This window comes from Chiloscyllium plagiosum, unplaced genomic scaffold (assembly GCF_037043375.1).
Source record: "Chiloscyllium plagiosum isolate Xiang-an unplaced genomic scaffold, Cpla_swu_hap1 HiC_scaffold_27, whole genome shotgun sequence".
NCBI classification, from domain to species: domain Eukaryota; kingdom Metazoa; phylum Chordata; class Chondrichthyes; order Orectolobiformes; family Hemiscylliidae; genus Chiloscyllium; species Chiloscyllium plagiosum.
In genome coordinates, this window is record NW_028270165.1 from 22,059,722 (window position 1) to 22,082,391 (window position 22,670).

General features: G+C 46.7%; 1 protein-coding gene across 1 annotated transcript in view; it reads right to left on the minus strand.

Annotated features, from left to right (window-relative positions):
* The window catches only part of LOC148143409 (uncharacterized), a 204,486-nt gene that overhangs the window by 160,795 nt on the left and 21,021 nt on the right, over positions 1–22,670 (minus strand). Inside the window, 1 exon segment of the mRNA XM_087975188.1 lies at positions 7,026–8,380. Coding sequence (XP_087831314.1) covers positions 7,026–8,380 — 1,355 coding nt within the window.

A 22,670-nucleotide genomic window follows, 5' to 3' on the forward strand; every position in this document is an offset into this window, starting at 1 on the left:
CTGGTAAACCCCGCCCAGTCAGGTGTATTTGGAATCACTGGCTTCTGCAGCGGTGCTCCTTCTGCGGGTAGCTGTGCTGCAGGATCATAAGACACAGAATTAATAGCAAAACATCACAGTGTCATGCAACCGATGCAATATTTGGAACAAACCTGGACCGCTGCTGAGTCCTTCATCTTTTCGAATGGGTTGCAGGTTTCAGTTCATCAATATATAAATTCCAGAACTTTAGATCAGATTCCCTACAGTGTGGAAACAGGCCCTTCGGGCTAACAAGTCCACACCGACCCGCCGAAGAGCAAAACACCCAGCCCCATTCCCCGTCACCAAACACTACAGAGCAATTTAGCTTGGCCAATTCACCCTAACCCGCACGTCTTTGGACTGTGGGAGGAAACCCACGCAGGCGCGGCGGGGGGGGGGGGAGGGAATTGAACCTGGGGCTCTGGCGCTGTGAGGCAGCAATGCTAACCACACAAAAAAATGAGGAATAGGGATGCAAGGCAGGATTTCAGGGAGCTAGGGTGGAAGCTGAGGGCTAGAACAAACAGAGTGGTTATCTCTGGTTTGTTGCCGCCTTTCCCAGGTATCTGACCCTTGTCTTTCGTGTCCTCCCCTACCCTTGCTGTTATCCCTTGACCCCAGTCTCCTTTTTGTTATTTCTTCTACTGCCTCCAATCATTTTGGCTTTCTGTTTCTGCTTCTCGTCTTCCCTTTTCACATACACTTTCTGTGCCTCACGTAACAGCTCTTCCATCTGTCTTTCACTCCATCCATCTAATTTCTGTAATTTCTTTTGTATGTCTGGCCATGATTTCGTGACAAACTGGATCTTTAAGAGTCCCTGTGCTAAATGATTATCGAGATCCATTCCCAAACACTTTTCCAACTGAGGGTCAACATTTGGGAATTTCTGTTCTGCTGGGGCCCCTTCTTCCCCAACTGGGTGCCTCTTTTCCCATTCCTATAAAGCTGCTCTCCTAATCATACCTCGTTCTTCCCCTGAAAATAACGTTCCTAAAATTGCCATTAGTTCTCCCCAGGTATATAAATTAGGCCCTAGGAATTGCTCTAATTGTTCGGCTAGTCCAACCAGATCCTCTATTAAACTTTTCATTTCCTTTGTAAAGACCCTAACTTCACTGCTCGTTAAGGGAGCGTTTATATATCCGATTGTACCTTCCCCAATCAGAACCTCTCATAAGGGACATAATTTTACATTTTCCATTATCTCTGCCCCTCCTTTACGTGTGGTGGCTCGAGTGACTCTGCCTCCCCCCCCAGGTTCTACATCTTTTAGTTCAGAGTCCATTCCCATTTCTGTGTCTGGACTCAGTTCTACTTCGGGAGCTGGAGGCTCGTTCCGGGGAATAGTATATGGGGGCAGCAAACACGTTAAAGGATCCCATTGTGGCTTCCCTTGTTCATTCTTTTTCTGTTCTTTCCCTGATTCCTCCCTATTCATGGGACATAATTTTACTCCCGCGCTCCCTATCCAACAAACCGCATAACCGGACTCTTTTTGACTGTCCGCTTCTTTCCGATTAACATATATATTAAGATCTTTACACAGCTAATCCTCATCGGACCCATATTTGGGCCAAAAAATACCAGGCGCCTTAATACTTTCTCTAGTCCAGACAAAACAACAATAGTTTACCATTGTAGCCTTATGTTTCCCCCGCGTCCGGGAGTTATGTTCCCAATTTCCCAACATTCTCCCCAAAGGACTGTCGGGTGAAATATATTCCCCTTTAACGTTATTTACAGATCGATCGTTACCCAGGCAACTTCCCGTGCCTCCCATTGTTGCTCATTTAATTAATCTTAACGAGGTCCGGTGTCACCTTCTTCCACACCCCCTTCAGGGTCCTGACTAGACACATTACTCGTCCGATTAATCTGACTAACTATATGCTTTTTGAGACTTCAACTGTTCTCCATAAATCACTTTTATGTAAGGATAAAAGAGATTAGTTAGAAACTGATAGTAAGGCAGTAATGACCTGTAAAAAGAACAGGAGTTAACACTTTATTTCATAATCTGTAAAATCCTTAACGTTAAGAGAAATCATGTTAAAATTTCCATAGTAGAAATCAGATTCAAAACAGTCCCGGATCTCGAGCTCCAGGGAACAAAGCAGAAACATTCAATCACCAACAAACAAATGTGCATTCAAACCAAATCACAACGGGTTAAACTTTCTAGTTGCTGTACAGCTCTTTCTCTCTCTCACACACACACACAGACACCGTGTCTCACAGACACTTTGAGCCTTCCGCAACGACTCCTCTAGCTTTTGAATATTCATCTGGACGTCTGGTCATAAGTTAGTTATGAAGGGCATCCTCAGTAGCCCTTCAACTACCAGCCATTCTGACACTGGCTGTTTTCCATTTTATATATTGCCAATTCCCCATACTTTTATATGTCCCGACCACCAAGGCAAGACATAAAAGGTCTCTCTTCTGACCTTGGTCTGTGCACAGAGTTACCTGGTCATTTCGGTGTGCCCCGTCCCGCAGCAATTCTTGCAGAAAATACCGCTGCCCCCGGATATATCCTTTAAGACCTTTCCCGACCCGGGTCCTGCGCACAAGAGCTGCCCGACCTAACCCGCCTTGTTTCCAGGGTCTCCCAGTCCGGATCGTACTCACCCAAACTGCGAACGACAAGCAAGGGAGTCGGAGATCACCGAAATCGGCGAGGTGCACCTCCCCGGTCATCCCAAGAGTGTCGAGTGGTCTGAGTCCTGGATCCCGTAACGAGGCCCCCAATTGTGAGAAACAGAACTCACTCACAAATCAATCAGCCTGAGACAAAGCCTTGGAAACAAGAACAATTTATTACAGTCTTCTAAGTACTGGACGCTTCTGCAATCAAGCAGAAATGCGCGCCAAAACAGAGCCTGTTCGCTTTCTTATTCAGTTTACAAGTTGCGGAATCACTTTATTGCGGAATCACTTAACTTCAGCTTTATTGTGAAATACCCCTGCTGCTTCTTTTTGTGGTCAACTACAACACTTTAAAGTTATTTCCTAGCTTAAAACTATTTTCTTTAAAAGACCCTCTATATTCATTAAAGTCGTAGCCTTATGTATGCTACATGCTACAAGAATTCCGCTTCCCTTCCCCCTACTACATCCCCTCACCCATCCACAAAAACAACATTTCTAATCTCCCACAGAAAGAGGGATAGGGATGTAAGGCAGGATTTCAGGGAGCTCGGGTGGAAGCTGAGGGCTAGAACAAACAGAGTGGTTATCTCTGGTTTGTTACCCATGCCACGTGATAGCAAGGCAAGGAATAGGGAGAGATATCAGCTGAACACCTGGCTGCAAGGATGGTGCAGGAGGGAGGGTGTCAGGTTTTTGGATAATTGGGGCTCATTCTGGGGAAGGTGGGACTTGTACAAACAGGACAGTCTTCACTTGAACCAGAGGGGTACTAATATCCTGGGTAGGAAATTTGCTGGTGCTATTCGGGTGGGTTTAAACTAGCTCAGCAGGGGGATGGGAACTGGGGGGTGTAGCTGCAATGCACAGGAGGATGAGAGTAGGAAGGACAGGGACAGGATTTCAGGGTCACAGGAATGTGCTGGCAGACAGTGAAGTGATTTGAAGTGTGTCTACTTCAACGCCAGAGTTTCCGCAATAAGGTCGGTGAGCTTGCAGCACGGATAGGTACCTGGGACTTGGATGTTGTGGCCATTTCGGAGACATGGAGAGAGCAGGGTGAGGAATGGATGTTGCAGGTTCCAGGGTTTTGATCTTTCATTAAGAACAGGCAAGGCGGTAAAAGAGGGAGAGGCGTGGCCTTGTTAGTCAAGGATAGTATAACGGTGGCTGACAGAACTTTTGATGAGGACTCGTCTACTCAGGTAATGTGGGCTGAGGTTAGAAACAGGAGAGGAGAGGTCACACTGCTTGGAGTTTTTTTATAGGCCTCCGCAGAGTTCCAGGGAGGTGGAAGAGGGAATTAGCAAAATTATTCTGGGTAGGAGTGAAAGGAACAGGGTGGTCAGTATGGTGGACTTTAATTTCCCCAACATTGACTGGAAATGCTTTCATTCTAGTACGTCGTATGGATCGGTTTTTGTCCAGTGTGTGCAGGAGGGCTTTCTGACACAGTATGTCGAAGGACCGACAGGGGGGAGGTCACTCTGGATCTGGTGATTGGTAATGAACCAGGCCAGGTGTTTGATTTAGTGGAAGGTGAGCACTTTGGAGAGAGTGACCATAATTCAGTTAGGTTTCATTTAGCGATGTAAAGGGATAGGAACATGCCACAGGTCAAGAGTTATCAATGGGGCAAGGGCAATTATAATGCAATTAGGCAAGACTTAGGATGCATAGAATAGGGTAGCAAAATGCAGGGGATGGGAACAATTGAAATGTGGAGCTGGTTTAAGGAACAGATATAGTGTGTCCTTGATAGGTATGTCCCTGTCAGGAAGGGAGGAAGTGATAAGGTAAGGGGACCGGGGTTTACAACAGAAATTGCATCTCTTGATACAAAGAAGAAGGAGACTTATGTGTTGATGAGGCAAGATGGTTCAGATGAGGCGATGGAGAGTTACAGATTAGCTAGGAAGGATTTAAAGAGAGAGTTAAGAGCAAAGAGAGGACATGAACAGTCTTTAACAAATAGAATAAAGGAGAACCCTAAAGCTTTCTATAGGTATGTGAGGAATAAAAGGATGATTAGGGTAGGAATAGGGCCAATCAAAGACAGAAGTGGGAAGTTGAGTCCGGGGCCTGTGGAGATTGGAGAGGTGTTAATGAATATCTCTCATCGGTCTTCACTCAGGAAAAGGAGAATATTGTAGAGGAGAAAAATGAGGTACGAGATATTAGACTCGAAAGGATCCAGGTTAGTTGCACACAGGTGTTATCAATTCTAGAAGGAGTGAAAGTAGACAACTGCCCTGAGCCCAATGGGATTTATCCGAGGTTTCTCTGGGAAGCGAGGGAGGAGATAGCAGAGCCTTTGGCTTTGATATTTGAGTTGTCATTGTCGACAGGTTTAGTACCAGAGTGGAGGATTGCAAATGTTGTGCCCTTGTTCAAGAAGGGCAGCAGAGATGACCCAGGTAATTATAGACCAGTGAGCCTTACTTCTGTTGAAGGAAAGCTTTTGGAAAGGAATATTAGAGATAGGATTTATAATCATTCAGCAAGCAACAATTTTATTTCAGATAGTCAACATGGTTTCATCAAGGGCAGATTGTGTCTCACAAACCTTATTGAGTTTTTTGAGAAGGTGACCAAGCATGTAGATGAGGATAGGGCAGTTGACGTGGTGTACATGGACCTCAGTAAAGGTTCCACATGGTAGGCTGTTGGAGAAAATGCAGAGGCATGGGATTGAGGGTGATTTAGCAGTTTGGATTAGAAACTGGCATTCTGAAAGAAGGCAGTGAGTGGTGGTTTATGGAAAATATTCAGCCTGGAGTCCGGTTACTAGTGGTGTGCCACAAGGATCTGTTTTGGGACTACTGCGGTTTGACATTTTTAAAATTACTTAGGTGCAGGCAGAGGTGGATGGATTAGCAGAATTGGGCTGAGAGGTGGCAAATGGAGTTCAATGCAGCTAAATGTGAGGTGATTCACTTTGGGAAGAATAACAGGAAGGCAGTGATCTTGGAGTCCATGTGCATAGATCCCTGAAAGTTGCCACTCAGGTGGATAGTGCTGTGAAGAGGCCATACAGTGTGTTATGTTTCGTTCGTAGAGGGATTGAGTTCCAGGGAACCGCAATATTACGCTGCAACTATACGATACGCTGGTGCAGCCACACTTGGAATATTGTGTATAGTTCTGGTCCCCATATTTCAGGAAGGATGTGGGAAGCATTGGAAACGGTGCAGAAGAGATTTACCAGGTTGTTGCCTGGTCTGGAGGGAGGGTCTTATGAGGAAAGGCTGAGAGACTTGGGTCCGTTCTCATTGCAAAGAAGAAGGCTAAGGGGGGATTTGATAGAGACATATAAGATGATCAGAGGATTAGATAGGGTAGACAGTGAAAGACTCTTTCCTAGGATGGTGACGTCAGCTTGTACGAGGGGGGCATAACTACAAATTGAGGGGTGATAGATTTAAGACAGATGTCAGAAGCAAGTTCTTTATGCAGAGAGTGGGAAGGGCATGGAATGCCCTACCTGCTAAGGTAGTCAACTCAGCCACATTATGGAGATTTAAACAATCCTTAGATAAGCGCATGGATGATTTGGGGATAGTGTAGGGGAACGAGCTGAGAATAGTTCACAGGTCGGCGCAGCATCGAGGGCCGAAGGGCCTGTTCTGCGCTGTATTGTTCTATGTTTTTTGTTCCAAGTTCTAAACTTAGTGCAGGAGGCTGAAAGAAATGAGCAGCTTTAAAACAAAAACCTCTTGGAGCTCAAAGCTTTCAATGAGAGTCTGAGCCCGGTGGTAAGTTCAGGTAACCTTTATTGCAACCCAACTTTGTTACAGCTTCAGATCCCCCAGCAAAAAGGCAGAGAAAAAGCAGTTGCTTTTTGAACAGCTCAAGGTGAAAGCGCGCACACTACACCTCCCCTGTCCCACCCCCCCTCACTGTCTTTACTATTGGCCAGCACCAAGTTGTTCCTTTGTAATTGGATCCTTGGTAAAACCGTAACCCAGAGGAAGTATTGCCTCACTCAGCAATTTCAACCCATACCCTGTCTCCAAGTAAGTTTCTCCCCGCTCATTTGCCAGGAAGGGGCAGTGTAGAGTCAACCAGACTGCTGTGGGTCTGGAGTCACGTGTAGGCCAGACTGGGTAAATCCTTTCCCACAATGCCAGTTCCCTTCCCTAACAAGGGAGAGAGTGAATCAGATGGGGGCTTTCTCCCCCCCATCTCCCCCTCCCTGAAACGGTCTCATAGTTAGATTCCGAACTCCACATTTCTGACCGAATGCCAATTCTGCCATCTGTTGTGGTGGGATTCGAACACGGGAGTCCCCGGAACCTGGTTGATAGTCCAATCGATAATGACACTCGGCCGTCACTCCTTCAATCCCCCTGCGATGGCACGTGAACTCGCTGGTGCTCCTGCAGGTGGGAGGAGCAGGGGAAGCCCTTCCCGCACTGAGAGCAGGTGAACGGCCTTTCCCCCGTGTGGACCCGCCTGTGCCTCAGCAGGGTGAAGGCCTGGGGAAAGGCATTCCCGCACTCCGGGCAGCTGAACGGCCTCTCCGCTGTGTGGACCCTCTGGTGCCTCGTCAGGGAGGAGACGTGGGTAAAGGCCTTCCCGCACTCGGGGCAGCTGAAGGGCCTCTCCCCCGTGTGGGTCCGTTGGTGCCTCAGCAGGTTGGAGACTTGGGTAAAGGCCTTCCCGCACTCGGGGCAGCTGAAGGGCCTCTCCCCTGTGTGGATCCGCTGGTGGGTCAGCAGGGAGGAGGCGTGGGGAAAGGCATTCCCGCACTCCGGGCAGCTGAACGGCCTCTCCCCTGTGTGAACCCGCTGGTGCCTCGTCAGGGAGGAGACGTGGGTAAAGGCCTTCCCACACTCGGGGCAGCTGAAGGGCCTCTCCCCCGTGTGGGTCCGTTGGTGCCTCAGCAGGTTGGAGACTTGGGTAAAGGCCTTCCCGCACTCGGGGCAGCTGAAGGGCTTCTCCCCTGTGTGGATCCGCTGGTGGGTCAGCAGGGAGGAGGACGTGCTGAAGGTCTTCCCGCACTCCGGGCAGCTGAAGTGCCTTTCCCCCGTGTGGACATGCTGATGGCTCCTCAGATTGGAGGAGCAGGTGAAGCCCTTCCCGCACTGAGAGCAGGTGAACGGCTTCTCCCCGGTGTGGACATGCTGGTGGGTCAGCAGGGTGGAGGAACTGCTGAAGGCCTTCCCACACTCAGGACAGCTGAAGGGCCTCTCCCCCATGTGGATCTGCCGGTGCCTCATCAGGGAGGAGGCCCGGGTAAAGGCCTTTTCGCACACAGGGCAGCTGAAGGGCCTCTCTCCCATGTGGACCCGCAGGTGGGTCTGGAGGTTGGAGTAATTGCTGAAGGCCTTCCCGCACTCAGAGCAGCTGAAGGGCCTCTCTCCTGTGTGGAACTGCTGGTGCCTCAGCAGGTCGGAGGGATAGTTGAAGGCCTTCCCACACTCAGAGCAGCTGAAGGGCCTCTCTCCCGTGTGGACCCGCCGGTGGGCCAACAGGCCAGAGAAAAACATGAAGACCTTCTCACAATCTGGGCAGCTGAAGGGCCTTTCCCCTGTGTGGTCCCGCTGGTGGGCCAGCAGGTGGGAGGAATGTCTGAAGGCCTTCCCACAGACAGGGCAGGGGAATGGCCTCTCCCCGGTGTGACTGCGCCGATGAGTCTCCAGGGCAGACGGGAAACGGAAGCCTTTCCCACAGTCGCCACACTTCCACGGTTTCTCCACGGGACGGGATTCCTCGGGTTTCTCCACGGATGAAGCTTCAGCAGCACACAATCGAATTTCCAGCCCTTTCCTGTCGTGAATTCCTCTTTCCAGGTCGTATAGCTGCTACACGCTCCACAATTAGTGCTCTGCAACAGTAGGGTCTCTTGTCCAGTCCCACTGCTGCTGAAAACATACTCAGTCAGTCAGGAACCAAAAAGCTTTGATCCCTCTCACAGAAATCAGTCGAAAATCGTTGCGGTCCTGGTGGACTGAGTGACTGTCAGACATTGACAGCGAAGTGAGGATCACAAATGCTTGAGAGTCAGTCGAAAAATGTGGCACTGGAAAAGCACAGATTTGTCAGACAGCATCTGAGGAGCAGGAGGGTCAATGTTTTGGGCAGAAGTTGATTGAGAAACTTCCGCCATCAGATCTTCAAATACGCTGTAAAAAGAGATTACAAAAGTCATCACTGCCAGTGCAGGGTAGAAATTCTAAAAAAGGAATTCTACTTTCTGCAGAATATTCTTTTATTTTATTATTTCACAAAATTGAAAGCACCATCCCACTCTCTCTCCCCCTCTGTTCTCACTCCGCTCTAACCAATTCCCCGGAAGGTGCTGATTCAGGATCTTACAGGGGCAGAAAAGCAAAAACAAGACTGACATCTCTCTGAATTTTGGGTAACTCCACCTGAAAGTTAATATCTTTCACAACATTGGGATCCTGCTGAGTGAGCAGGTCTGATTTTGGGAAGCAAATACAATGTGTGTCAATTCAGGGTGAACCTGCCACGCAGCTTCTTTCGGAACAACCAGAAATAAAATGGTTAACATCCCTGAGAAGGGGAAGCAAAATGAGACATCAAGGTCTTAACACTGACACCAGAGAGAAATTGAATATACTGACATGGCAAACATTAGTGGAAAGCCAGAGTCATAGAGGTATACAGTACAGAAACAGACCCTTCGGTCCAACTCGTCTGTACCGACCAGATATCGTAAATCAATCTGGAACCGTTTGCTCACACGTGGCCCATAGCTGGGGTCATCCCCACCCCCCTGTCCTGAGACCTTTATGCCTCCAAGCTGACCTTCAAAGGTTCGGTTTTTCCCTCCATTCTTTCCCGGTTGTCTTTTGTAAGTTTTGAAAACTTTCCCAATCCCCTGAGTATAGGATTTGGGAAGTTGTATTGTCGCAGTACAGGACATTGGTTAGGCCACATTTGAAACATTGTGCACAATTCTGGTTTCCTTCCTATCAGTAACATGTTGGCGAAACTTGAAAGGGCTCAGAAACATTTACAAGGATATTGCCAGGGTTGGAAGATTTGAGCTAAAGGGAGGCTAGGGCTGTTTTCTCTGGAGCGTTGGAGGCTAAGGGGTGACCTTATAGAGGTTTATAAAATCATGAAGGGCATGGATAGGATAAATAGGCAATTTTTTTTCCCTGCGGTGGGGAGAAGGGGAGGCCCAGAACAAGAGGGCATAGGTTTAAGGTGAGGGGGGAAAGAAACAAAAGAGATCTGAGGGGTAACCTTTTCACACAGAGGGTAGTAAATGTATAGAATGAGCTGCAGGAGGAAGTGGTGGAGGCTGGTACAATTGCAACATTTAAAAGGCATCTGGATGGGTATATGAATGGGAAGAGTTTGGAGGGATATGGGCTAGGTGCTGGCAGATGGGACTAGATTGCGATGGGATATCTGGTCGGCATGGACAAGTTGGACCAAAGGGTCTGTTTCTGTGCTGTATGACTCTGGAACTGTTCTGTACTGGTCTTAAAATCATGTTCTTGCCTTCCCCCACAAACATTCACTTCTTTGTTGTTCAAAAATCAGATGAACTCAGCCTTGAATATATTCAATGACCCCCTAACTGCAGGAAGACACCCCGACTTCTGAACTCAATTCCTCTTGCTAATATACTACTTGCCTTGCTGATTGCTTGCTGCACATGTCTGACAACTGGCAGCGACTGGTGTAGAAGGACGCTGAGGCTCCTTTGTCCATCCACACATCACTCCTGATGAAGGGCTCGTGCCCAAAAAGCCAACTGTCCTGCTCCTCGGATGCTGCCTAACCTACCGTGTTCTTCCAGTCCCACACTTTTTGACCCTAATCTCCAGCATCTGCAGTTCTCACTTTCTCCACATCCAATTACATCTCCATTTAAACAATGCACTTCCTTTCTACTTTTTTTCCACAGCAAAGGCTATAACTTCATATTGTGGTACTGCATTTGCCATGTGTTTGCCAGTTGTGGTCTTCTCTATATCGGGGAGAGCGAGCGCAAACTTGGGGAATGGTTCACTGAGCATCATATCTGGGTCCACAGAGCCGACTAGCGTTTCCAGTCACCACCCATTTCAATTCCCCTTCCCACCCCCTTTCTGACATGACCATCTTTGGCCGCCTCTATTGCCACAACGAATCAAACCGCAAATTGGAGGGACAACACCTCATCTTAATAGAGAAGGAAGTAAGCTATATATAATAGATCCCTACAGAGTGCTGAGGAAAAAAGGGACCTTACTGTCCAAGTTCAGAGATCCCCAAAGGTATCAGTACAAGTAAAACAGGGAATGAGGAAGGCAGATGGATGGGTATGTGAATAGGTGGGGTTTAGAGGGATATGGGCCAAGTGCTGGTAAATAAGATAGATTAATTTCAGATATCTAGTCAGCATGGACGAGATGGACTGTTTCTGTGCTGTACAGCTCTATGGCCATCCACTTCATTTTGAAATGTTTGCACTACCACTTGGAACATCCTGTTAGGGTTCAGAGTGTGCCAGGTCCTGACATCTCCTCCCTCATGTCTCCTATGTATTTTAAATCAATACTACCATTTGTATGTTCCTGGGTTAGTACTTTAAACACACAGACACATACAATATAATCAGAGTTTCTACTCGGTAGAGACAGTGCTGATTTGTTTCAAGTTTGCTAACAGGGTATCAGAAGGGGAGGATCTGCAGACAGAAATCTTGGAAGAAATTCCATAACAAGAACTGACATGGTCACTCAATATCACTGGGGGGTTGAATCTGGAAAGAGAAATCCATTCGACCTGCTTCAAAAAGGTACTGGACATTCATGTGAGTAGAGAAGCACTCAGAGAGGAACCACCAGTGAACTGAGCTTTTACTGGTTACACAGAATGAGTGTATGTGTCCCAGTGAACTGACAATGGGAAAGAGCTTTAACCAGTTACACAGACAGAGGGGGGCTGGGGCATTTATTTTACCCCTGGAGCATCAGAGCCTGAGGGTTGACTGTAGAGAGGTTTATAAAATCATGAGGGGCATAGATAGGGCAAATAGCCTAGGTCTTTTCCCCCCAGGGTTGGAGACTCGAAAACTAGAAGGCATAGGTTTAGGGTGAGAAGGGAAAGATTTGAAAGGGACCTAAGGGACAACTTTTCATGCAGAGGGTTGTGCATGTATGGAATGAACTGCCAGAGGAAGTGGTGGAGGTGGGTACAATTGCAATGTTTAAGAGGCATTTGGTTGGGTATATGAATAGGAAGGGTTTGGAGGGATATGGCCTGGGTGCTGCCAGGGGGAATTAGATTGGGTTGGAATATCTGGTCGGCATGGATGAGTTGGACCGAAGGGTCTGTTTCCGTGCTGTACACCTTTATGACTATGATGAGCATTCGGAGCGTGGCTCCTTCATCAGGTGATTGTGGAGTATAAAATCATAAGACAGAAAATGGTTGGAAAATCATTACAGTGCACTGAAATGATATATTGAAAAACCCTGGATTGTTAAGTTTTTCATTTTTTAGTATGAGCTGCTCATATCATTCATTTGAAAATTGCGGAATTTCCTGAAAGACATCTTCTTGAGATAATAAGGTTTTATAACAAAATGTGACATCTCAGTTCTGACAATGCATTAAAGGTGTGAATTCAGAGTCTGTCTGTATCCCAATCTTGAGTCAGACTGGTTCTATTTCCAAAGAGGAATTTACAAAATATTACATGGATTGAACAGCCTGTATATTGTGCATTTTTGAGAAAAATAGAATGTCTCTGCAAATATAATTCTGCAAATACAAATTCATCCCCATGGATGTATGTGTGTGAATGAGACAGAGAAAAGTCTATTTTGTGTTGTATATCCCTATGTCTACTTGATAACAGATGCTTTATTTCTGTTGGTGTAAATATTGTTGTAAATCATAGCGGGGTATGAATAGTTAGATGTTAGGGAGAGAGAATGCCTCAAGAGGGGCACTATAAGAATCCTGGGAGAGCCCTATTTCTGGTTTACTTCCTCATGAACAAACATTAAGCATGAGCATTTATTTATTTCTAATTTTGTTCTGTTTCTCTTGTTTGATTCCCAGCTAGGACTACACTCTGTGTCTGGATGGTTGACAGGTAGAGAGATTGTGGCTTGAGTCTTGAATAACTGAATGTTTTATTGTTCCAGAAGATGTAGGGGTGGGGGTCAAGGCTTCAGCAGAAATCTAGCAGAGCAGAGAACAGACTAATATCTTACTCTGTGGGAAACTGAAATCCGAGCTGATCGTGGCTGATATATCCATTGGCTCAGCTCTTCCTCCCTGCATTATCCCAACTACCCTTAATTCCCTGACCATGAAAACCCATCCAATTGTGTCTTGAATATACTTAATGAAGATGCCTCTACTGCTTCCTTGGGCAGAGAATTCCAAAGATTGACTACTCTCCAGGAAAAGCAGTTCCTCATCTGTCCTAAGTGGCACAGTGAGTAGCACTGCTGCCTCACAGCGCCAGAGACCCGGGTTCAATTCCTGCCTCGGGCAACTGTCTGTGTGGGTTTCCTCCGGGTGCTCTGGTTTCCTCCCACAGTCACAAAGATGTGTGGGTTAGGTGAATTGGCCATGCTAAATTGCCTGTAGTGTCAGGTTAAGGGGTAAATGTAGGGGAATAGGTCTGGGTAGGTTGTTCTTCAGGGGGTTGGGGAGGTCTTGTTGGGGGTGAAGGGCCTGTTCCCACATTAAGTAATCTAATATAATTTAAAATCTACTCCCCTTAACTTGAGGCCTGGTCTCATCCACCAGCAGAAATGACTGGATAGGATAGGGGTAAAAACAATGACTGCAGATGCTGGAAACCAGATTCTGGATTAATGGTGCTGGAAGAGCACAGCAGTTCAGGCAGCATCCAAGGAGCTTTGAAATTGATGTTTCGGCCAAAAGCCCTTCATCAGGAAGAAAGGCAGAGAGCCTGAAGCTTGGAGAGATAAGCTAGAGGAGAGTGGGGGTGGGGAGAAAGTTGCATAGAGTACAATAGGTGAGTGGGGGAGGGGATGAAGGTGATAGGTCAGGGAGGAGAGGGTGGAGTTGATAGGTGGAAAAGGAGATAGGCAGGTAGGACAAGTCCGGACAAGTCATGGGGACAATGCTGAGTTGGAAGTTTGGAACTAGGGTGAGGTGGGGGAAGGGGAAATGAGGAAACTATTGAAGTCCACATTGATGCCTGGGTTGAGTTCGCCTGATTTTTGAACAACAAAGTGTGGATATTTAATTTGTGTGGTTGAGGTGGTTTTTTTTTGAGTACTTTGTGTGTTGGATGCACGTTTAAAATGGAAGGTAAGACAATGGTTTTAAGACCACGACAGAACAGTTACGTTAGACAGCACCGAAACGGACCCTTCAGCCCAACTATTCCATGCTGACTATGTTCTCAAACTAAACTAGTGCCACTTGCCAGTGTTTGACCCACATCCCTCCGCACCGTGCCTACTCAGGTACTTATCCAAATGTCTGTTAAACGTTGCATCTGTACGTGCATCCACCACTACCTCTGGACATTCATTCCATACATGAACCACTCTCTGTTTATGAAAACCTTTTCCCGAATCGGTCCACGGCGTGCATTCATTAGCAGCAACCGAAAGGAAAGGGAAGTCAAAGATTGAATACAAGAATGAAAAAAAAGGAAAAGGAGTTGAGAAGAGAGTGCCATACTCACAGATGGTTGACAGAGTAGGGAGGTTGCAGTCTGGAACAAACTCACTCTTCATTCAGAGACAGAGCAGCAGCAGCTTCCGAAACTCGTGTTCCAACTTCTGCATTCAGACAATAGGAAGGCACTGATTAGCAGGAGGACCACTCACCTTCCGGTCCTCCAAGACTCCTGATTGGCCCACCAAAAGAATGTCGCGTCGTGTGCTTTGCGTGCAGTGAGGAGCATGCGCAGTTTCATCCTTGTACCGACGAGCATGCGCAGTATGCTCTCTGGCGATGCTGCTGTTACTGACAGGATTTCAGTATCTGAATGCCAAGAGAAGTTAAAAAGGGGAGAGCCCCCCTTTCTTCCCCCTGTGATATTTACCTTTCCTACACGCCCCATGACTTTATAAATAGAAATAAGGTCACCCGACAACTTGTGGTCGTCAATGGGGCGACCAGAAGTGTACTCAGTCCTCTCCACGTGGTCTCACCAATATCCTGCACAACCACAACGTGATTTCCCAACTCCTACACTGAATGGTGTGAACAATGAAGGAAAGTGTGCTTAACGTCTCTTTCACCACCCTGTCTACCAATGATGCAACTTTCAAAGAACTATGTCCCCGGTTTGAAGATGCCGGTGTTGGACTGGGGTGTACGAAGTTAAAATTCACACCACACCAGGTGATACTGCAACAGGCTCATTTGCAAGCATTAGCTTTTAGAGCACTGCTCCTTCATCAGGTGGTTTACTTGTAGCAACTGGAGTGAATCCAGAGAGGGATCAGATTCTGCAAAGGTGCTCAAATACTTTCTATCTCTCTTTTGGGTATTTTCCTTGTGTATTCCCTCAGTTTGGCACGTATGCAGTTTGCCCCCTGAAAAATTATTTTTTTCCTCATGTTCACAATTAAAAGTGTAGTTTCTCATGGAACTGAGCCGCATTGAAAGGATTGGCATATTGATATATATATATATATGTACACGTATTTAGTTTAAGATTAGATTAGATTAGATTTGAATGAAGTTTTCCTCTAAACACACCTAAACCTATCTGGCTGCATGAGGGATTTCAGGTTTCTGTGTGCTGGGTATTATGTGATCAGCAGGCATCTGGCAAACGACAGGAACTGCCACCAATGTTATGTTCATTAACTGTACTGACAGTGATCACTTATTTTGTGATTGTTTTTTGCAGGAAGACGTGCCGAAAGAAATCTGAAAACAAATGATACATCAACATCTGACAGAGCCACTTGATTCATTGGGACTTGAATATCAGCAGCCATTCCAATCAAGAAGACATGGTTGCTTTTGATTGCTTGAAAGATTTTGGAAACTGGTGCGGCAGGAAGAATACTGAGACACCGAGTGAGGGAGATTCAGTGCGCTGACTGTGAAAAGTGCTTCACACCATTTACTCAGCTTGGGGGAATCAAAGTCTCATCCCTTACGGTGGGGATAGACTATGTCCCCGTTCTGATTGTAATTTCAAACCCAGACCAACACAAGGAAAGCTCCCCCAATGGGGAAACCGTGGAAATGTGGGGGCTGAGGGAAAAGATTCCCTTCCCCATCCGTGCTGGAAACCCACAGACGTATTCACAGCGGGGAGAGGCCATTCACCTGCTCGGTGTGCAGGAAGGACTTCAGTCGGATCAGCCATCTGGAGACGCACGAGTGGGTCCACAAGGGAGAGAAGCCATTCACGTGCCCCATGTACGGGAGGGAGTTCACTCAATCAGCTGCACTGCTGACCCACCAGTGGGTCCACACCGGAGAGAGGCCGTTCACCTGCTGTCAGTGCGGGGAGGGCTTCACTGCTCCTCCCACCTGGGGAGGCACCAGCGTGTTCACGTGCCATCGCAGGGGGGATGGAAGGGGCGATGGCCGAGCGCCGCTAATAACCCCGCTCTGGGGACTCTCAGGTTCGAATCCCGTCGCGGCAGATGGCAGAATTGGGATTCGGTCAGTAATCTGAACTTCAGAATCTAAGGATGAAACCATTTTCAGAGGGCAAAAACCCATCTGATTCTCTCATGTCCTTTTCAGTGATGGAAACTGCCGTTGCGGGAAAGGATTCACTCAGTCGTCCCAGCTGCATGCTTTACCCGGCTGTACGAAGGATCCAGTTACAAAGCGACAACTCAACTGACCAATAATAAAGAAAGTGTGGTGGGGGGAGTGGGAGTGAGTGTGTACGCCTTGTGATGTGGAGATCTGAAGCTGCAACAAAGTTGGGTCGCAGTAAAGGTTACCTGAACTCACCGTCAGGCTTAAACTCTCATTGAAAGCTGAGAGATCCAACAGCTTCTCATTTCTTTCAGCCACCAGCACCGAGTTTCCAGTGTTGGTCTCAGAAGGAGCAGTGAATGAGTAGCTAGTATTGTTCGAAATTGTAAATTTTTCAGGACTGCAGGTTTATTGTTTCATTGGCATTGCAAAGTTTACTGGCAACAGTGGGAGGTGTGGGCTGTATTCACTGGAAACAAAGTTTTAAAATGACACAAACACCAGGGTATAGTCCAACAGACTTATTTGGAAGCACTAGATTTTGGAGCGCTGTTCCTTCATCAGGTAGCTGTTGAGTAGGATGGTAAGACACAGAATATATAGCAAAAGATTATAGTGTCATGCAACATAAATGATATATTGAAGAAACCTGTTAAGTCTTTCATTTTTTAAAATGGGTTGCAGATTTCGGTTCATTAATCTGTAAATCCCAGAACTTCTTTTTAGTAACATTCTCCAGGTAACTTAATGTTTTATAAAGGGAGGTGACACCTCAGGTCAGACAATGCATGAGAGCTGTGAGGTTAGAGTCTTTCTGTATCCCAGTCTTGAATCAGACTGGTTCTATTTCCAAATACATAATCCTGCAAATGCAATTCACCCCAAAGACTTCTATGTGTGAGTGCATGCATGAGACAGAGCGTCTGTGTGTGTGCGTGTGCATGCTGGGTAAAGTGTGCGTGTGATGGAGTATAATTGTGTGAGAAGGTGTGTGCATAAATGTGAGCGTGAGGGGTGTATCAATGTGTGTCTGAGAGAGAGCCTGTATATCAGAGAGGGTCTGCACGACCGTGTGAGTACTTGAGTGTGTGTGTGTGAGAGAGAGAGAGTTTGTGTGTGTATTGTGTAGCTGTGTCTCCTGTAGTGAGACATGGACCCAAGGTCTCAGCTGAGGTCATTCTCGTGTGTTCCAAACTTGTTATCAGCCTCTGCTCGGCCACTAGAAATGATTAAACAGTTAAACAGTTTCACAACACACACCGGAGAGGGCAAGGTCTGAAACATTGATTCTCCTGCTACTTGGATGCTGCCTGACCTGCTGTGCTTTTTCAACACCACACTCTCGACTCTGATCTCCAGCATCTGCAGTTCTCACTTTCTCCTCATGGGCGAGGTGGGACTTGTCTTTTATTCACTCATTCACTCTTACAGCCTGTCCTTGGTTGTGGCCTAACTGTGTATATATTAATGCAAGTTTCAGAAAGATTTCTACAGCTTGTTTTTTTTTAAAAAGAACATTCTTCCAGACTTTAACAACGTTTCTGAATATATGATTTTAGCTATTCTCAATTTTAAAAATTAGTCATTTCTCGCACACCCTGTTTCCCAGGTAGAATCGTCACCACCCATTATCTCTCTCTCCTGAAAAGGACTTGATACAGCGATCAAAGAGGGCTGAGGCACCAGAAAGGACGGGGAGTGGCGCTGGTGGGGGTGGAGAAGGGAGAGAAATGGAGAGAGGGACAGAAGTTGGGGGGTAGAGAAGGACTGGGGTTCAGAGGGTTATGGGGAGAGAATGGGGGTGCAGTGTGAGGAGAGAGAATGGGCAGGGAGCAGTGGGTGGGGAGAAAATGGACGGGGGGGGGCAGAGTGTGAAGAGAGAGACAGCACAATCCTATCTTCCCCAGAACTCGTATCAGTGTACCACGAACGAACCCAGTCCTCCCACAGCAGATTAGGGGCAATCATTTCTCAATATACGCGTGACTAAGGCAGTGGAATCATATCATCCCTACAGGCCATTCACGACCTTCCCAACAGCATCCCATGCAGACCCACTCGACTCACAGCGCCAGACCTGGGTTCAATTCCCGCCTCAGGCGACTGACTGTGTGGAGTTTGCACGTTCTCCCCGTGTCTGCGAGGGTTTCCTCCGGGTGCTCCGGTTTCCTCCCACAGTCCAAAGATGTGCAAAGTCAGGTGAATTGGCCATACTAAATTGCCCGTAGTGTTAGGTAAGGGGTAAATGTAGGGGTATGGGTGGGTTTCGCTTCGGCGGGTCGGTGTGGACTTGTTGGGCCGAAGGGCCTGTTTCCACACTGTAATATAATCTAATTATGCTACAGCTCTGCAATTCCAGGTAGCTATTTCCTGATGAAGGGTTTTGCCGGAAACGTCGATTCTCCTGCTCCTCGCACGCTGCCTGACCTGCTGTGCTTTTTCAGCACACACTCTGGACCCTAATCTCCAGCATCTGCAGTGGTCACTTTCGCCCTGTAGGGGGTGAATGTTCTATGCCGATTATTTTGAATCTCTTCAAATCTTTCCTCCTCACCCGAAACCTATACCCTCTAGTTTTGGAATACCTCTACCCTGGGGTAAAGACAGGAACGTTGAGCAGCCAGACAAAATGCAAAAGGAATAAAATGTCGAGGCATAGGGGAAAAAAAACATTTCGGCAAAAAAAAATGGCGTTGGCATTTTTCTCTCATATTCGCATTTGGACACTTAAAAGTTGTCATGATCTGGAGGTGCCCGTGTTGGACTGGGGTGTACAAAGCTAAAAATCACACAACACCAGGTTACAGTCCAATCGGCTTCTTTAGAAACATTCAACTTTCGGAGCGTGGCTCCTTCATCAGGCGGTTGCGGAGTATAAGATCAGATCATAAATTTTTTGTTACCATGTTATACTCCACAACCGCCTGATGAAGGAGCAGCGCTCGAAAAACCGTGCTTCCAAATAAGCCTGTTGGACTATAACCAGATGTTTTGTGATTTTTAACTCTAAAAATTGTCAGTAACTCCAGCATCGTGACAGAGCATACTGAGCATGCTCCACGGTGTCAGTAAGCACTGCGCATGGCTGCCGGTGTCAGCAAAGTACTGCGCATACTCCTGGGTGTCCGCAGAAAAGGCGCACGAGCTCCTTTTCATGAACCAATGGAGAATCTTGGAGGATCCGAAGGAGTTTGGTCCTCCTGCCAATCAGAGTCGGCCGTTGTCGAAATGCGGAAGTTGGACCGTGAGCTCTGAAGCCGCTGATGCTGCTCTTTTGTCACTGAATGAAGATTAAACCTCACCCCAGACTATAAATTCCTTCCTCTGTCTAAAATTTGTGAGTATAATAGTGTTTTTGTCAACACGTTTTCCATTTTCTTTTCATTCTGGGGTTCAATTATTGATTTGTAGCAACTGAAAAGAAAGAGTGAATCGAGGGAGGGGACAGTTGATCCAGGTCTGTGTCTCACGTTGCAAACGCAGTGCCACAATGTGAAGGTATAGCATTTGATGCATGTAAAATAAAAAGCAGAAAGGAGGTGCATTGTTTATGTAGTGATATATTGAGATCTGGCGAAAGTGAGATGCTGGAGAATAGAGTTCAAAAGTGTGGCGCTGGCAAACCACAACAGGTAAGGCAGCAACTGAGGAGGAGAGTCGACGTTTCGGGCACGAGCTCTTCGTCAGGAAAGATGTGTGGATGGACAAAGGGGCCTCAGCGTCCTTCGAAACCAGATACTGCCAGTTGTCAGACAGGTGCAGCAAGCAATGAGCAAAGCAAGTGGTATATTAGCAAGAGGAATTGAGTTCAGAAGTGTGGATGTCTTTCAGCAGTTAGGCAGGTCATTGAATGTATTTAAGGCTGAGTTCATTTGACTTTGATGAACAAAGAAGTGGATGGTTTTGGGGGAAGGCAAGAAAATGGTTTTAAGACCAGTATAGAACAGTTACAGAGTCATACAGCACAGAAACAGACCCTTCAGTCCAACTAGTCCATGCTGACTATATTCACAAACTAAACTAGTCCCACCTGCCAATGTTTGGCCCATATCCTTCTGAAACTTTTCTATTTGTGCACTTATTCAAATTTATTTTAAATGTTGTTACTGTACCTGCATTCACTACGACATTCATTTGCCACACACTCCACTCTCTGAAATGAAAAATGTGCTCCTCATGTCTTTTTAAATTTTTTCTCCTCTCACCTTAAAAAGATTGCTCCCTATTTTTGAAACAGCAGCTGATATTGACCTCATCTATGCCCCTCGTGATTTTATAAACCTCAGTAAGGTCACCTCTCAACCTCCTATGTTCCAGTGAAAAAGTTCCAGCCTATTCACCTAGATGTAAGTCGATCCATATTCAGTTATGATCTGTTCAATGCTTGTGCAGGCTCGAAAGACCAAATGGCCAACTCCTGCTCCCAATTCTCTCACTGTGGCCAGGACAGCAAGAGACCATAAGACATAGGAGCAGAGATTAGGCCACTCAGCCCATCAGGTCTGTTCATACCATTCAATCGTGGCTGATAGGTTTCTCAACCCCATTCTCCCGCGCTCTCCCTGGAACTCTCCATCCCCATGATACTCAGGAACCTATCTACCTCAGTCTTAAATATCCTCAGTGACCTGGCCTCTACAACCTTCTGTAGAAATGAATTCCATCGATCCACCACTCTTTCACTGAAGAAGTATCTCCTTATCTGCATTCTAAAACGCCTTCCCTTTACTCGAAGGTTGTGCCCTCAGGTCCTAGTCTCTCCTACCAATGGAAACATCCTCTGAAAGTCTACTCTGTCCAGGCCATTCAGTATTCTGTATGTTTCCATTAGATCCCCTGAGTGTGGGCCTGTTAATCAGCATGAAACACACCCTTCAGGATGAGGTACAGCAGGGATTAGGTTCAGCAATGAGAGAATGGAGGGAGAGTATGTGGGACAGAGATTTTCAGCTTCAAGGGAATAACAGAGGAAAGAGAGTTGAGCATAAATTAGAAGTGATTGGATGGGCCAAGGAGTAGCAGATGGGGTTTAATTCAGAGAAATATGAGATGTTGCATTTTGGTCCAGCAATCCAGGCAGGACTGACACAGTTAAGGGGTATGTCGCAGAACAAAGAGACCTTGGAGTGCAGGTTCATAGTTCCTTGAACGTGGAGTCTTACACAGACAGTATAGTGAACAAGGTGTTTGGTATGCTTTCCTTTATTGGCCAGAGCATTCAGTATAGGAACTGGGAGATCATTTTGCGGCTGTACAGGACATTGGTTAGGCCACTTTTGGAATTCTGGTCTCTCTGATGTAGGAAAGATGTTATGAAACTTTGAGAGGGGTCAGAAAATATTTAGAAGGCTGTTGCCAGATTTGGAGGGTTTGAGCTGCAGGAAGAGGCTGAATCGGCCAGGGAGATATTTTCTTTGGAGCATCGGAGGCTGAGTGGTAACCTTTAAAGAAGTTTATAAGGGGCATGGATAGGGTGAATACCCAAGGTCTTTTCTCCATGGTAGGGGAGTCCAGAACTAAAGGTGAGTAGGGAAAGTGACCTGAGGGGCAACATATTTTCAGACAGAGGGTGGAACGTGTATGGAATGAACTGCCAGAGGAAGTGGGGAGGCTGGTACAATGACAACATTTAAAAGCTACTGGATGGGTACTTGAACAGGAAGGATTCAGAGGGATGAGTCAAATGCTAGCAAATGGGACTAGATTAGTTTGTGATATATAGTTGGCATGGATGAGTTGGGCCAAAGGGTCTGTTTCTGTGCTGTATGACTTTAATCATCTTCAGTGAAAGCAGAAGTGTTGTTGTGAAGACTGGACTTTCAAAGCAGCTTTCAAAAATGTTTTGCCCTTACTCAGAGCAGAAGAAGTTACAATGAAATCTTTCATTTGTGAGACAGCAACTGAATGAGTGAGTGAGTAAGTACATCTGGGATTTGGTGAAAAGTGGGAATTCATTGCACTGTGGGGATGAAGCCCTACCCTATCCAGTCATTTCTGCTGGTAGATGAGACTAGGCTGAAAATGTGTTGCTGGAAAAGCGCAGCAGGTCAGGCAGCATCCAGGGAACAGGAGAATCGATGTTTCGGGCATAAGCCCTTCTTCAGGAACCTTCAGGAACCTTCCTGAAGAAGGGCTTATGCCCGAAACGTCGATTCTCCTGTTCCCTGGATGTTGCCTGACCTGCTGCGCTTTTCCAGCAACACATTTTCAGCTCTGATCTCCAGCATCTGCAGACCTCACATTCTCCTCAGATGAGACTAGGCCCCAAGATTAGGGGAAGTAGATTTAGGACAGAGAGGAGGAGGAACTGAGTTTCCTGGAGAGTAGTGGAACTATGGAAGTCTCTGCCC